We start from the raw sequence: 17300 nt of genomic DNA, 5'->3' as shown, positions 1-17300 counted from the left end.
TGTATCTGAGAACAATGAAAAAGCATTCAGTTTTCTTACAAGACTTTTAATAGAAATAGAAGGAAATAGAAGTAAAGAAATCACCTCTGTAAAATCAGGATGGTAGATACCTTACAGGGTAATTAGATTCAAAACATAGAGAACCCCTCTAGGCAAAACCTTAAGTTACAAAAAAGATACACAGACAGAAATAGTTATTCTATTCAGCACAATTCTTTTCTCAGCCATTTAAAGAAATCATAATCTAACACATACCTAGCTAGATTACTTACTAAAAGTTCTAGGACTCCATTCCTGGTCTATCCCCGGCAGAAACAGCATTAGAGACAGACACACAGACCCTTTGTTTCTCTCCCTCCTCCCAGCTTTTGAAAGTATCTTGTCTCCTCATTGGTCATTTTGGTCAGGTGCCAGCGAGGTTACCTTTAGCTTCTTAACCCTTTACAGGTGAGAGGATTTTTCCCCTGGCCAGGAGGGATTTTAAAGGGGTTTACCCTTCCCTTTATATTTATGACACTCAGGGAGTCCAGAAGGGCCACTCAGGAGGGTTCTGCCACTGCGGCAGCCACAGCGCCAGGTAAGCCCATCTCTCCTGCCGTGACCTGGACCTCCTTCTCCTGCTCTTATTGGAGCGGTTGGAGTCTGATTCCGACTCCGAGGTCTCCAAAAAGGAAGACCACGGAGGAGCCGTGTTTTGGGGCACCGACTGGGTTCTCTTTCCAAAGGGGTCAGTGCCGGAGGGTGCCGTGGAGAAGGAGAGCGCCGGGACATCATCGCTGGCTTCTCTCTTGACTGCACCTGGGGCCGTGGTGGTGCAGACAGGGCCAGAGCCGCCTCTGTCCTAGGGGGGCAAGAATGGAGCTGTGAAGCACAGCAAGTCTCGAGCTGCCTCAAAGGCCTCCAGTGTCAAGGGGAGCAGCAGTTGCTAGCCAGTAGGTCCAGTGAGCATGGTGGGCCCAGGCTCAACTGCCTCGCCTGGGCAGGAGTCGACGCAGCCCTGCCCGGGGACCTGGTGCTGTGGCCCGACTGGGGTCTCAGAGCCATTGGCTCCTTAGATTTAGCGGGGTGGGGGGAGGGGGGCAGAACGGTCTCTCTCCAGCTGCTGCTTCTTCTGAGGCACTGGCGATTGAGCCTAGTGCCTGGCCATCAATTGGCCACAGGAGGAGCTGAGTGTCTCAGGAGTCCTTCACTTTCGGCATCGGTTCCTGGGATGACGGTGTCAGGGCACTCCGCATCAATGAGGACATGCTGGGTTTGGGGTCCCCTGACCTGGGGTCTGAGTGGGGACGAAGAGCTGCCTCCATTAGGAGAACCTTAAGCCGCTGTTCCCTTTCTTTAATAGTTCTGGGACGGAACTCAGGGTCCTTTTGCTGACCTTCCCCTAGGCACCTTAAACAAGAAGCGTGAGGGTCACTCTTTGGCATGCGCTTAGCGCAGACGTCACAGGTTTTAAATCCCAGGGACCGCAGGATACCCTGGTTCCAGGGAGTAAGAAGGGGGGGGGGGGAACCCGCAACTATCTCTAACTAATTATAACTACTACACAATACTAACTAAAGAAAAACTAGATATAAAATGGAGATAAAGGCACTTGCTAAGCAAGGGCTATGGGACGTTCCAGCTAACCATCACTGGCGGTAAGAAGGAACTGAGGCAGTGGTGGGTTGGCAGGGCTCTATATTGAGCGCCATGACGGTGCAACTCCAGGGGGAGCCCAGGCTGATCCGACAGAGGCTGCTATGGGAAAAATCTTCCAACTACCATGCACGTGCACACACCCGATTGGAATGGACATTAACAAGCACTTGAAGAATAATTCAATTTATTATTTTTCTTTTTTAATTTCGACAGATAATAGATGTTTATTTTAAGCATTTTTTTCTATTTTTATCTATTTAAATTTTCAAAGTTGCATGAAATCATGGGGGAAATCAAACAATTATTTAATGACAATAGGCACTGAGATTCAAAAAGTTAAAGCTTTGTAACCATTAACGCACAAATTGTCAGGATCACATCAAAATATACAAAATAAATATCCTTAAATTCAACTAAGAAGTTCTCAAGCTGCATTTTTCTTACTTTGACTATCTGTAAATTTCCATTATTGTAGATGGAAATGTGCCCCAGCCACCTCTATGTGAGTAGCTATTTGTTCAGCTAGCTGGAAGAATAGGGACATTGCCCTCTTTAAAGGCTCCCTTACAGTAGGTAGGGGAAAGGGTGAACCTTAGAGGGATGGACAGGAAGCAATTGTGGCCAGGTCAGGATAAGGCATCTGCATTGCCCTTCCTACTGTCCGGAAGAGTGTGGGTCGGGGGGGAATATTGAATATCCATTCAGCTTTATGCTAGTTGCCCCTTTTCCTTGGGGGGAGGGGGGCTCGGAAGAAATATTTCCCTCACCGCTAGATTGGCTGAGGTGGGGTGGATTTTTTTGCTTCCCCCAAAGCTGGTCTGGGAGCTGGTGGGGTAAAACAGGAGGATCAGGTTATAATGTCACAATTTAATATGTAAAACCTGTGGCAGATGTCCAGTGCAAGTACTCAGTATGGAAGGGATACAGTTATCAGATTGAATGGATTGGGAAAGGATTTGAAGAAAAGCATCCTTATGGGAGCTGAGTAATGGAGATTAGAGGCTCCTATGTTTTGTCAGCGGGGAGCAAACCCCCTTCTTTTCCTGACCCTCCTTTAACAGAGCTGAAGAAGGGGACTTTGGGCTCCCCCTCTGATCCAGATGTAGAACAAACTTCCCCCTGTCCTTCCTGCACTGTACAATTTGTTACTGGGTACTCCCAGATATTATAAGTGAATAAAGTTATGGCCTCATTAAACCACATCCAGAGCCTTCTGTCTTTCTTCCAGCATGGATGGATAATATTTTTTCGCTGATTTCATCAACATATACCAACATTTACCAAGTCTCTATATTTCGTAGTTGTGAGGATTAGTTTGTAAAACTTTGAAAATGTAAAACTACTAAGGTTAAGGCTAAGTTTGGACTTCTGAATCACAGAATATCAGGGTTGGAAGGGACCTCAGGAGGTTATCTAGTCCAACCCCCTGCTCAAAGCAGGACTGATCCCCAATTAAATCAAACAAGTCCCTCCTTTTCACATGCTTGATCTCAACACCAACATGATTTTTTTTATGTTTGAGAAAAATCCCTTCAGCCATTTTTGTGCTATAGGAGAATGTAAATCCTGAAAGTGTGTTTTTCTAGTGTCTTTTGTCAGCCATAATTCAAAATAGCTGAACAAACACATTCTAAACTTTGCAGTTAAGTAATCTTTAATGAGGAGAAACAGTTCCTTTGCTATGCTTGAAAAGAGAAAGGGGAGTGAATTAAAAATCAAACTTATAGGGGACTGACAAGTCCTTTCTAAATATGCTCAGGAGACCTCTCTTAAGATTTCAGTAGACCCCTAATGGCTCCTCTGTGGCCCTACAATGCATGCACTATGATGCAATCTAGCCTAGTAGGCTTAAAGGCTGCTCAGAGACAATTTGCAGGAGGATTATGCAGGTGGAATTTACAGAAGTGCTCAGCATCCACCTAAATCTAGACCCAACTAAGTTAATGCTAAAACTCCCATTGATTTCAATGGGAGCAGAACTGGGCCAACACTGAGCCACTTTTGAAAAATCCCACCGTAAAGGTTCGTCTCAACAAGGAACATATGTTAAAATAAAACTTTTTCTGTTTCATTAGGGACTTAAAACATACTTGTTAAAATGTGTTAACTAACTTTTTTTTTTTTTAAAACAAACCTCTTTCATATAATCTTGGTAAGAAGTGAAATTTTCAAAAGTTTCTTAAGGTGCTTTTGAAAACTTTATCCAAGATCGAAATGATACTATTTAAGATTTTTGGGGCAGATCCTCAGCTAGTGTAAATCAGCATAGCTCTACTGACTTCACTTAGGCCATGTCATTTTATACCAGGTGAGAATCTTTTCCCTTCTGTTGTTCTTTCCTGGTGTATCTCTTTGCTAATTCAACTTAGCAGAAAAATGTCTCCAACCTAACAACAACAACAACAACAGAGGAACGTGCTTTTCCTCTACCTAGTTCCCCTCTGTGAGATGTCCACTTCAAAGCTATTTGGAAGAATTTAAATACTAGCCTGAATGGGAAAGTTTTTCGTACCTCTTTTCATTTATTGTTTTCCTTATTATAATGTAAACAAGGAAGTTAAATGCTAAACACAGTGGTAATTCAATACATTTAATTTTCAATCTATTTAGTTTATCCAAGAGAAAGTTAAGAGGTGACTTGATCAAGGTCTACAAATATATATATGGAAGAGATTTCTGATGGTAGACAGCTCTTTAATCTAATGGAAAAGGGCATAATGAGATCAAATGGTCGAAAGATAAAGCTACACATATTCAGACTAAAAATAGGTTAAAAAAACCTGTAATATTGAAGAGAATTAACCATAGGGTCAGCTTACAAGACTGGATGTCTTTCTAAAAGATAAGCTAATGTTCAAACAGAAGTTATGGACTTGATACAGAAACTACTGGGTGAGGTCCCTGGCCACTGTTATGCAGGTTGTCAGACTAGATGATCAGATTAGAATCTATGAAAAAGCTAACATGGCAAAGTCAGGAAAGGCAAACTGTTAAAGTTCAATAGTAAAATTACTTCATACATATTGCACTTATTTTCAACTACTATTTAGGTTCTCAAAGATATACTTAAGAATATAAAGTATGTGCAATGTAGACAAGTTAATGCTAATCAGTACCTTAACTTTTTCAATTCCTGACTTTGTTTAATTATGTAAATTATACACAAAATTCTAATCCCATCATGGACAGTCAAGTTAAAAAATGTCAAGATGAAGTCATTACAACAAAAATAAATTACTTAACTGTATTTGTGTCTATTACAGTTGACTCTTCTTCCCCTCAGAGATATGAGAGTGCAGCATGGAGCTTGTTAGCGGGTTCTGATGGACTGAGTCGGGATAGGGATGAGATTTATTTACTAGAAGTGGTTGAGGGGCTTTTATTCTGGCTTTCTGATTAAATGGAGTCCTAACATCTTCATGAAAGGTATTTAAACAGACCAGGGAAGAGAGGACTATGACAAACTCTATTGCTTGTGAACAATTCACCTTACCCCCTAATTTATCTTCCCCACCTGGCTGTGGTATAACAGAGAAAAGTGTTCTGCAAATTAGAAATGCAGTGAAATTTCCTAACAGACTGTACCACGTTAGACTGCACATACAACAGTGATGCTGAGGCAAAAAGAGACTCTGGAGCCAGATTTGATAAAGGCATAGACACAAGTGCAGGGAACTCAACGGCATAACTGGGTGGTAAATACCAAGCCAGATTCTTTCAATGCCAGCACAAGAAATCCAATCTGTACTGCGCTCCTGTCTATGAAGGATTAAAAGAAAACAGTTAGCTCAAGTGCTTGCATCCATGCAAGAAAATGAAAGACTAAACTGTAGCTTTGCCAGGTGCATTGTTGTGCTCCAACAGGAACAAATCAAGAAACACAATATGACTCCTGGTTCCCCACTTGTTCTGGAGGAATGGGGAATGAGGAGCTATAATCTACAATAAGGTATCTATAACTGGCTCAGCATACATTCCCCAGTGCATCAGCATAGATATGGGGAGACATGGCCGAGGCTCCATCCATTTCCCACTCCTTCCCACCCCACATATGTTGGGAGAAGTATAGTGGGGCATAGAGGCTGCTCTCCCTCATGCATAGGTACCCAAAATACATGTACCTTCTCCAGGGAAGAAACAGTGCTTTATAGCCTCCTTCCTCTCCAGGGCAGCCTGCAAGCTGTACCACAAGTTAGTCCTATCTCAGCATAGAGATGGGCAGGATTTGGACAGAACAAGGATCATTCTGAAGTGCTCCACTCTATATGGAGTATTTAGCATCTCAAATTCTCTTTCTAGTCCCATTCAGAATTATTGGCCAAATCTGGTTTACCAGGATTCAAGAAAAACAGTTAGTTAGAAACCAGCAGTATCTTGGGAAATAAGTGGTGTTAGATGTTTCAATCATGCACACAAGTAAAATGTGTCCAAATTAGGTGTGAGGAAGCTACCTTCTTCCCTAAGGCTTCCTCTGTGACCTCGGGAGTATCACCTTCCTCCAGAACAATGATCAGGATCACCCAAGGATCAGATGGGTATGGGCCTATCCCAGGGAAAGGCACTGGGGGACCTGCATCCTCGCAACGTCTTGTATATTTCTAACAAGCAATTTCCCTAGACTCAGACAAATTTCATAAAAAGTTAAAGAGAAATGGCAAGGTGCCTCCTATTACCACCAGCCTAATAGCTTGTGCTGCTGCTTCAATAAAACACAGCTTTTTTTAATAGAAAACAACAGTTAAAAGCAGTTGACTGAAAGTGAAGAGCTATTGAAACATGCAGCCCAACTGGCAACTTCACTTTTAAAACAGTTTTAAAACTTTCTCCCCCTTTTACAAGTATTGTTTTGCTTGTGGCTTTTAACAGCTGTTCACCCACGCCTGGGCTAGATTTGAACTTCTGTTTTCCCAAAACTAAAGCTTTAAACAGCATTTGATTTAAGTTTTTTTTTTTAATTAAAAGGGGAGGTTAAAAGGGCCATGGCAATGGGTGATGCAGCTGTGCTTATGCCAGGGAAAGAAGTCCAGAACAAGAAGTGAGGTAGAGTAATTACACAAAATAGCTCCACAAAACAAAGTTTTCACCGTGCATTTCTATTTTAATTTTAGTTAATGGAAAGTTAACCCTATGTGACTTATCTCAGATGTTTTCTCAAAAGGAAGTGAAATTCATTATGATTTGGCCAAATCTTGACAAATGTGATAATCTGATCTACCGACATAGTGCTCTCCAGTCAGATCCCTTCAGAATGAATTCCTGTTTCATAGATTCCAATATTATTTTAAAAAAATCTTAATATAAAAAACAAACAAACACATCAATGACCAGATTTCAAATGTATTTAGATGCCTAAAGATGCACATAGGTTCTTAGTGGGATTTAAAAAGCATTTTACCTGCTTAGGTGCTTTTAACTCCCTAGCAGTTAGGCACCTGACCTGATTAGTAGAGTCCTACAAATCTGCAGATATCCACCTTAAATCCACGGACCATGTTTGGGGATTGGATACAAATACAAATGTTGTATCCACATAGAGCTCTACTGATTAGGTGCTTCTGAAAAAACTCACTAGGTGCCTATCTGCATTTCTAAGTGCCTTTGAAATCTGACCCTAAATACTTATTAATGCCAAAACATAGCGCTAAAGATAGGAGAAATTAAACTAAAAAGGAAGGTGGAATTAGAATTCACATTTTTACACCTATTTTTATAGGTATAAATTGAGTATAAAAGCACACAATGGTAGTGCTACATATCATCAGAGTACTTAAAGAGTCTTTGCTACTAAAGCATTTAAAAAAACATAATAGAGCATTTATTAGGCTGAATTTGATAGGATTATGAAGGGGGTTCTACATTAATTCACAAGGATTATTTACCCAGCAGAATAACAGCTCCAAAGGAAATCCTTCCTAGTGCACATATTATTTAAACCAAAGAACCATAATGGCTCATCTATCAAGTTAATTCAGCCAAAGAAACTGCTGAAAATCCTCATAAGATTTCTACTGTTCAAAAAAATTATAAAATATGTGCCTGTAGAGTAACCCACACTTCTCAAAACACAACTAGGATATTTAAAAAAAAATAAGAACAAAATAGTGGAGTCTACACTGGTCTGCTAAAGCAGTGTTCCCTGAAGATCTGAGAAGGGAAAGCAAAGTCAACAGCATTAAAAGCACTCCCTGTATACTACGTCCAACAAGGGGCTGGGTGGGAGAGAGGAGAAGAATAAAAGAAGTAAGAGAAGAGGGCTCCATGCTGGAGGAGGTCAGTGGTTAGTGCAAGGAGGCAGATGGATAGTTCTTGGGGATAGGGTAATTACATGCACACATACATGGAGGAAGGGAAGGGGCAAGTTGGGGCCAAGGACTAGGACAGAGGGGACCCAGAATGAGGAGGGAAAGCAGGATTACTTGCCTAACTGGGACCCGGAATCCAAGAGGCCCTAACCAGGGTCTCCATCAGCTTGGATACTCGCAAATGTTCTTAAATATGAAAATACAAATCCCCAGTGGGGTGGGATACAATGGTTTATGGGATGTCATGTTCAGTACTAAAACAAACTTTATGTTAAAGTAATAAACCACCTAAAATATTATTGCTATAATAAGGCTGACATATTTTCCATTATAAACCTCCAGCTAGTTAACTGTATTTTGATCTTCTATCAGAGTAGCTCTTTCTGTGATTCAAGGCTCTGTTACAAGGGAAACTCAGATCAAAGGGCAACCAGTTATATATAGAGGGACACAAATTACATCTTAGCATCTCAGTATACCAGACCTAACAAAACAATTTAATCACAGAAAAACGTCACACTAAAAAAAGGCAAATATGACTAACACACTTCCAAAGCTTCTGAGAATAAAATACCGTGTTTTGAGAACTATTTGCACAGTAGTTCACCAATGACAGCTAAAATGATACTTTGAACAATTCACACTGTGCCAACTACTGTCTGAAATAAGTCTAATACTTTGCACTGTAGGAGGTGAAATTCCACCAGATAATTAGAGTGACTATGTAAAAACATTATTTCATATAAAATAAATTAACATTTGTTATGTAGTCTTGCACACAAGTTAATTATAGAGGTATCATTCAAGGTAGAACTAACCTATCCATACCTGGCAGTCAGTGACATGGAAGCTCCTTAACACTGTGTAAGCTACCTTAAACAGCTGGCTAAGTCATCTTGAAGACAGTTGGGCTCAATGTAAATGGGACCATACAGAAGGAGTGGCTATTATACAGGATACTTTAAAAAGGGTAGCAGGTGAGGAGGAGGTGGACTGGGAATTCATTTATGCAAGATACTCCCTAAAGAGGAATTCATGAATTCTTAACTTTTCTTATGATACCCCAAAGAAGGCACGATGATCCTACAGTACAGGAAGCCACATGTCATTGCCAAAAGAAACATGGGGTAAAAAAAAAATTAAAAAGCCGGTGTACAGCCAAGATATCATTGGATTTTTTGAAGAATGTGGGATTCTATCCTCCCCCACGCCCATTTCTTCTCCTATAGATTGGGAGAGAGAGAATACATCTCCTCTCTGAAGATTGTCAGCTGGGAGCTGTCCTTTCTGCATCTGATATCTAATAGCACAGTGCTCTTTAATCTAGCAAAGCCATAACAAGACCGAATGGCCAGAAGCTGAAACACGACAAAATTCAAACTGGAAATAAGGCAAATATTTTTAACAGTAAGATTAACTAACCACTGGAATAATTTACCAAGTGATGTGTTACAGTTAGATTGTAAACTCTTCCGGACAGGGACTTGTCTTTTACTAATGTGTTCACAGTGCGTAGCACAACGGCTTCCTGGCCTATAATTTGGTCTCCTAAGTGCTAACACAATACAAACAATAAATAACAATGAGAGTAAGGGATGTGATGGATGCTTCATCACTTGAAATCTTTGGTCAAGACTGGCTGGTCTTTCAAAAAAGAAATGCTTTAAATTCAACCTAAATTACTGGCCTTGAAGTAGGAATTACAAAGTGAACTGCTATGACCTGCATTGCACAGGTCAGACTAAATGATCACAGTGGTTTATTTTGGCCTTAAAAATCTACGGGTGAAATTCTAGAGGAATGGTTTAAAAAAAAAAAAAAAAAAAAAGGGTGGTTGTTATAGAAAAATTAATACACCAGTTACATACTCAGAAAAATAGACAGAAGACAAGAAAATACTTAGATATGTAGTTACCATTTATTCAAAGTACATTCACCTGCAAAAAAAACCCAAACAAAAAAAACCCAAACGCTTCACTAGTCCAACTGTTTTTGAATATTAACATTTGATAGATATGCCTGGTTTGTTAAATGTGTCTAATCACAGATTTCACTCAGTGTAACATAATCATTAAAAATGACATGTCATGGGTAGTGTAAACATGTTCCCTCTGTAACCTAGTAACACCCTGTCAAACAGAGAGATTTGATATACGGTTTCTCTAAACTAAAGCTCAATGTTGTAATATTATTGTATTGTCTCCGATATTCACATGGAATGGATTTGTAAACCTGTTCAAACATTCTCAATAAATAAATTGTTAAAAAAAAAATCTACATGTGAAACTGTGTCTCCACTAAAGTCAATGGGACAATATGACTTAAAGGGGGCCATGATTTCACGCTAGGAATCATCTTCCTAGGTGTTAATTATGTCTCCAGAGTGAGGGAGGCCCTTTGCATGTTGAATACCTCACAGGTATCCCCCAACATTCAGAGAAGATATAGCCTCTTACTCATCCTCTGGATACAGTGAAATATTAAGTGGGCACTTAACACCATATGGCTTCTAAGAGACACTCTGCATGAGATTACAAGTAGGCCTCCAGAGTTGTAGAACATGACTGGGCTGCCCTGAAAGGCTCCATTCCATTTATGCACCAAGACAAAGGGTTTGCTCCAAACCAGAATGCAACCGGAGCACCAATAGTTTAAAAAAAAAAAAAAAAAAAAAAAAAGGTGTGTGGACATCATTAAAATATAAAAAGTTAAAAAAATTAACCTGAATAAGCATGATGTGAGAATTCACCAACAGGAATAAGATATAAAATGAGTTAATAGTAATTGTCCAAGGTAGAGTATGCCATGATTCCAAGAAAGTATAACTTATTTCTAAATATTTTCTGTTTTAAGGGACTTTGTGATTATTTAAAGACACTTATCTGTTCCCCTTGCTATCCAGTGACCTGTTTCCATTATTACTTCAGTGCTTTCGTTTAAATTTAAACATGTGAAGAAAAATTTAATGTTCATTTATTGCTTTGTATGCCAATATGACTTCTTGGAACATGTCAGGATAACTGTATACCATGGGATTATGAAGTTGCTATAGTACTTACTCTTCAGTAGAGTAATTACTCTAGCAAGTGTGTAAAGCAAAGAGGCCCAGTTGCATAGGGCTGAATAGGAGTTTTATGAACTGCATAAAAGCATGATTAGTATGGGGAGAAAACATGTTTCACACTTTTATTGTAAAGAACATGAGAATCTCATGCCAGAACAGATGTTCATAAATTGGGCCCTTAATCTAGAGCACTTTCCAGGTTTTAAGATATATCCACTGGTCTGGTAGAACATATTCCTCTCTTTTTAATATAATTCTCCTGTTTAGTTTTTTTTAATAAATAAGTTTATGAGTTAGTAGTGTTGCCAGCTGTTCAACTGATTTACTGTCAGAGTCTGCTTTAATATAGAGTGGCTTTTGTGGCTTACCCATATAGATTACATTTTAAGCTTCAAGATATCACTATAAAGCAGCTGGAAAAAGTACTGGCTGTGCTCAGAAACCTACATTATTGCCCTAGTGATCAGCCACTTGAAATATGCAACTACCCCAATAACTACTCAATCCTCTGAAAACAGTTTTGCCTGACTCTGCTCTCAAACTGGAAGTCTTCTCTAAAGCTATAGTTTATAGATTTTTACCAGAAAGACAACATAAGAAAATTAATGATTTGGTAATTGGAGTACTATCTGGCAATTCAAAGTTCGCTTTACAAAGACTATTCCTTTATTTAATTTCCTTTACAAAACAAACTTCAATTTTCTCCTCACAGTTCATCACAATGGACATCCATCAGGAATAATTATTCAAAATGGTGAATGTGGTGGAGTTCAAGTTATAGGCTCTCATAAAAGTTAAGGTTTATTATTTCAATGAGTTATTTCAAATTTTTCTCTTTTCTTTAGAAAAGTTACAACTAATAAAGTTAGGGATGGAATGAACAAGTTCTAGTAAAATCCAGATACTCTTAGACAGCATGGGGCTGCATGTGTGCAATGATATATTAAATGAATGCCCTCCTGCAGCTCCAGAAGTAGGGCTTCTAGAAATCTCTTTGCAGCACCATGACCATTTACTAAATGGTACTATGGTAAAATTATTGACAATACTTAAGAACTTGAGACAGTACCTTTATTAACACAGAATTATACAGCAGCTATGGATGTGCTGATTCCTTCTCCCTACCCCCCATCTTTATCTGCAAGTATGGGGTATTTTGATTCTGATATCTGCAACCATGGTACTATGTTTTAAATGGAACAATGGATTTAAGTCAAATGTCTCTACCATGGACACTGCCTACTCATTCTAATGTTGATTCAGTCCAACAGATGATTTAACACTGTCACACACAAGCACACATCTCCTGTATTGGTACAAAGGGCTATGAATATTCTACAGCTCATATTATCTGGTCCATTTCAATATAATTTTTTGAGGTTTTCAAGCTTTAAATATAAACTGCAATGTGCTCCCCAAAGATACTGTATGTGGTTGCAATATCTGTCACACTCTAGAGTTGGGCGGATCAGAATCTTTCTGTCAAAAAACTCTCTGAAACTGAAAATGAATTTCAACCACTGTAGAACCTCAGAGTTACGAACACCTCGGGAATTGAGGTTGTTCATAATTCTGAACAAAACGTTATGATTGTTCTTTCAAAAGTTTACAACTGACCATTGACTTAACAGAGCTTTGAAACTTTACTATGCAGAAGAAAAACGCTGCTTTTAACCATCTGAATTTAAATGAAACAAGCATGGAAGCAGTTTCCTTACCTTGTCAAATTTTTTTTAAACTTTCCCTTTTTTTTTTTTTTTTTTTTAGTAGTTTACGTTTAACACAGTACTGTACTATATTTGCCTTTTTTTTCTGTCTCTGATACTGTCTGACTGAGTACTTCCAATTCCAAAAGAAGTGTATACTTCCAATTCCAAATGAAGTCAGTTTGTAACTCTGAAGTTCTACTTAAAACAATTGGGAGGGGGAAGAAGAGGCTACTTTCTACAGAAATTTGTTTTTTTCATCAAAAAACAATGCCTGAAAATTTTTTGGTCAAAAACCAACGTTTGGTTTGGAAATGCTATCACAGTGCCTCATATCCCCATTCTCAGCTACGGGTTGGGCTCCCTCACTGGACTCCATCTCCCATAATGAACCACAGACAGCAATTCTCAGGTTGCACCATCTCCCCAACTAAGAGGGGAGACTGTGGTACCTCTTGGGAGATGTAGTCTGACCAGGGAGACCAGCCTATGGAGAAGACTGAGAGTACAAGGCACTTGAATTACAATTCCCATGAGACATTGTGGTGGCATATCCGAATCCTAAGTACTTCAGTTCATGACCAAAATATGTTGGCTTTTGATTTTCTATCAAAAAGTCAATATTTTCTGTGGGGGGGAAAGGGTTGGGGGGTAGACATTTTCTAACCAGCTGTACTTTAGAGTTTGACTAACTCCCATACATTGTAGCATTAGAGAGGGAAGAATCACAGAATCATAAAAATGTAGGGCTGGAAGGGACCTCAAAAAGTCAAAGTTCAGCTCCCTATGCTAAGACAGGACCAAGGAAACCCAGACCATTGCTGCAAGGTTTTTGTCCAACCTGTTCTGAAAAACCTCCAGTGAGGACGGAACAAGCTCTCTTGGAAGTCTATTCCAGAGCTTAACTACCTTATAGTTAGAAAGTTTTTTCCTAATACCTAACCTAAATCTCCTTTGCTGTGATTAGACTTCTTGTCTTACCTTCAGGGGACATAGAGAACTGATCACAATCCTCTTTTTAATAGTTCTTCACATATTTGAAGACTTACCAGGTGCCCCTCCAGTCTTCTTTCCTCCAGTCTAAACATGCTCAGTTTTTTAATCTTTCCTCAAAAGTCAGGTTTTCTAAACCTTTCATCATTTTTGTTGCTCTCTTCTGGACTCTCTCCAGTTTATCCACATCTTTCCTGAACACAGTACTCCAGCTGTGACCTCACCGGTGCCAAGTACAGCAAGACAACACTCCTGTTAATACACCCCAGCATGACATTACTCTTTTTCACAACTGCACCATACTGCCGCTATTCAATTTGTGATCCACTGTGGTCTTTCAGCCAGCTGTGTACCCACCTTAGAGTAATTTCATCTAGACCACATGTCCCTAGTTTGCTTATGAGAATGTCATGTGGAATTGTGTCAAAAGCCTTATTAAAATCAAGATGTATCATATCTACTGCTTCCCTCTGTCCACATTAGGCCAGTAACACTGTTAAAGAAAGACATTATGTTGGTCTGGCATGATTTTCTCTTGACTAATCCATGCTGGCTATTCCTTCCTCATTCCCTAGGGGTGCTCAACCCCAACTCTGCCACAGACCCCACCCCCACTCCAACCCTTCCCCCAAAGCCCCACCCTCACCTCTTCCCACCCTGTTCCACCCCCTCTGCATGCTGCTGAACAGCTGATTGTGGCAGGCAGGAGATGCTGGGAGGGAGGGGAAGGAGCTGATCCACAGGGCTGCCAGTGGGTGCTGAGCACTCACTTTTTTTTTTTTCCTGTGGGTGCTCCATCCCCAGAACACCCACAGAGTCAGTGCTTATGTTCTTAATAACCCTATTATGCTTCAGATGCTTACAAACTGCTCAATAATCTGTTCCACTCTCTTTCCAGGTATCTAATTTACATTGACTGATCTATAATTCCCAGGTCCTCTTTGTTGCAATTTTAAAAGATAGTAACTATGTTTGCCCTTCTCCAATCCTCTGGGACCTCACCCATCCTCCATGAGTACTCCAAGATAATTGCAAATAGTTCCAAGATTGCTTCAGCTAGTTCAGGTACCTTAGGATGAATTTCAACGGGTCCTGATAACCTGAATACATCTAACTTATCTATATATCCTTTAACTTGTTCATGCCCTATTTTGACTTGTGTTCCTTCCCCTTTGTTTTTAATAATGATGTTGAGTATCTGGTAACCATTAAGCTTTTCAGTGAAGACTGAAGCAAAATAGGCATTAAACACCTCGGCCTTCTTGAAGACATCAGTTATTAGTTTTCTTTCCCTGCTAAGCAGAAGGTCTACATTTTTCTTCATCTTTCTCTTGATGTATTTTAAAGAACCTCTTCTTAATGCCTTTTATGCCCCTTCCTAGGTATAACTCATTTAGTGTCTTAGTCTTTCTGATTTTGTGCCTACATGCTCATCCCTGGCTGGGATGATTTAGTTTGTGTTGGTCCTGCTTTGAGCAGGGGATTCAACTAGATGACCTCCTGAGGTCTCTTCCAACCCTAATTTTCTATGCAATTCTTTTGTACTCCTCCTTAACAATTCGTTTGGGTTTCCACTTTTTGTAGGATTCCTTTCTGATTTTCAGGTCATTAAAGAGCTCCTCATGGAGCCATATTGGCCTCTTACTATTCTTCCTATCTCTCCTTCTCACTGGGATAGTTGTTGTTATGACTTTAATACCATCTCTTTGAGAAACTGCCAGCTGATCTCCTTTTATCACTTAGATTTTCTTCCCATGAGACATTACCTGCCAGTTCTCTGAGTTTGTTAAAGTCTGCTTTTTTTGAAGTCCATTGTCCTTATTCTGATGCTCTCGTCTCCTTTCTTTCCTTAGAATCATAAAATCTAACATTTCATGATCACTTTCACCCAAATTGCACTCCACATTCCTTTGACTCCAATTCCTCCCTGTTGGTCAGAATCAAGTAGTTAGTGAGGATGAAGTAGTGGGGACATTTCAAAGAGCACTCTTCTGCAAGTTCTTAAAAATAGATGTTTAATAACTGATCGTCTCTGCTCTTTTCTTTTGATAAAGAATATATACAAGAGTTTTACTTTTTACACTATGTCTATATAACAGACTTAAAATGTACTTCATGCAGTTTAAAGCCAGAAGGGACCATTACATCATCTAGTCTGGCCTCCTGTATATCACAGGTCATTAAATTTCACCCAGGTACCCCTACATTGAGCCCAATGACTTGAGATAGACTAAAGCATTTCAGTCCTCAGGAGATTAAACTCTTGTGTGCCACAGCCAGAGAACAGGGGAGACTGAGGTGCCACGAATGTCCAAGGACCATGCAATGATTAGGTGGGATATCCTCAACCAATCCTAGCAGGCAATTCACACTCCATGCTGCATGGAAGGAAAAAAAACTAAGGTCCCTAACAATCTGACCTATGGGGAAATTATATCTATTACATAAAAAATATAGATATACTAAAAGAAATTTAAGGTTGCAAAATCAAGCACTCAAAAGTTAAGAAATGTGACAGTTAAGACTGTCCGAATTAAGGTTGCCCATGAAATCTTAATTCAGCCTCTTTCTGCATATGTATTATGATACAATCTTTATTTACATGGTCACATACTATTTTTCCCACAAGCAAATCTTCCACAAATCCTTTCATCTCACTGCGACTCTGTCTCCTCTCACCTTCAGCTGTCTGGTCTATTTAGATTATAAACTCTTTCAAACTGGGAAGGACTGTTACTACATGTTTATATAGCACCTAGCAGAAGAGGGCAGCGATCGTGGTTGGTGCTTCCAAGTGCTAATGTAATACAAATACAAATGTTTAGGTTGAAGAGTTAAGCACCCAAAACTCAGAAAGCAGCAATGTTAACAATAATTCTGCTCCCTTCTGTATATACATAATACAAAAGACTATTTATTGATATCACATACTATTACTGAATTTGCTATGCCTCATTCAGTGCACAGACTGCATGATGCCCAGCAAATGAGGTAGGGTTCTGAGATGCATGAGGCAAGAATCCAAAGGATCATTCTGGGCCAAATTCTGTTCACAATTACATCAGTGTAAATCTGACATAATTCAATTTAATTTGGAATAAAACCAGAGACTTAACACCTGTATAACCAAGATCAAAATTTGTCCTTCAGATTGGTGGCTCAACAAGTGTGCAGTGAATGAGATATGACTGTTTACTGTACCACAGAGTCCCTAAACAATGAATGAGGCAGGGTGGTAACTGCTCATGGATAGAATAGTATGTAGCAAGGGCGAAATTCTCTCTTGTGCAGAGGGCCAGCACAAAGCTTCTGTATCACTTACATCCTATGGGAATTTTACCATAAATGAGACAAAGTACACTTATTAAGCAGTAAAAGACAAAAATATTTTAAAGTAATATTTCCAAATGAATGGGGATATATTAACAAATTGGTAAAATATATAATGAAATTTCAGTAGAGAATATATATTGTAATACTTCTAGAAACAGGAATTTCACTATGTGAAGGGTTCCTCTTTTCTGCTTTAGTAGGTTATTTTAAATTAGAGTCAGACCTTTTCCTCATTCACTGTACACCAGAGATCAAACTGGCCCA

General features: G+C 39.5%; 1 protein-coding gene across 6 annotated transcripts in view; it reads right to left on the bottom strand.

Annotated features, from left to right (window-relative positions):
• Positions 1–17300, bottom strand: part of RAB28 (RAB28, member RAS oncogene family) — an 87937-nt gene that overhangs the window by 28069 nt on the left and 42568 nt on the right. Inside the window, exon 5 of one of the 6 annotated variants that reach the window (XM_037898056.2) lies at positions 15287–15630. The exons of the other annotated variants lie outside the window; for them this stretch is intronic. Coding sequence (XP_037753984.1) covers positions 15443–15630 — 188 coding nt within the window. The 3' untranslated portion in view covers positions 15287–15442. Of the gene's footprint in view, positions 1–15286; positions 15631–17300 lie in introns of those variants that run through there. 6 annotated transcript variants of the gene reach the window in all.

The sequence above is a fragment of the Chelonia mydas genome, chromosome 4 (genome assembly GCF_015237465.2).
Source record: "Chelonia mydas isolate rCheMyd1 chromosome 4, rCheMyd1.pri.v2, whole genome shotgun sequence".
NCBI lineage: Eukaryota > Metazoa > Chordata > Testudines > Cheloniidae > Chelonia > Chelonia mydas.
The sequence above is the reverse complement of the archived record's forward strand: the minus strand, read 5'-3'. Positions and strand labels throughout refer to the sequence as shown.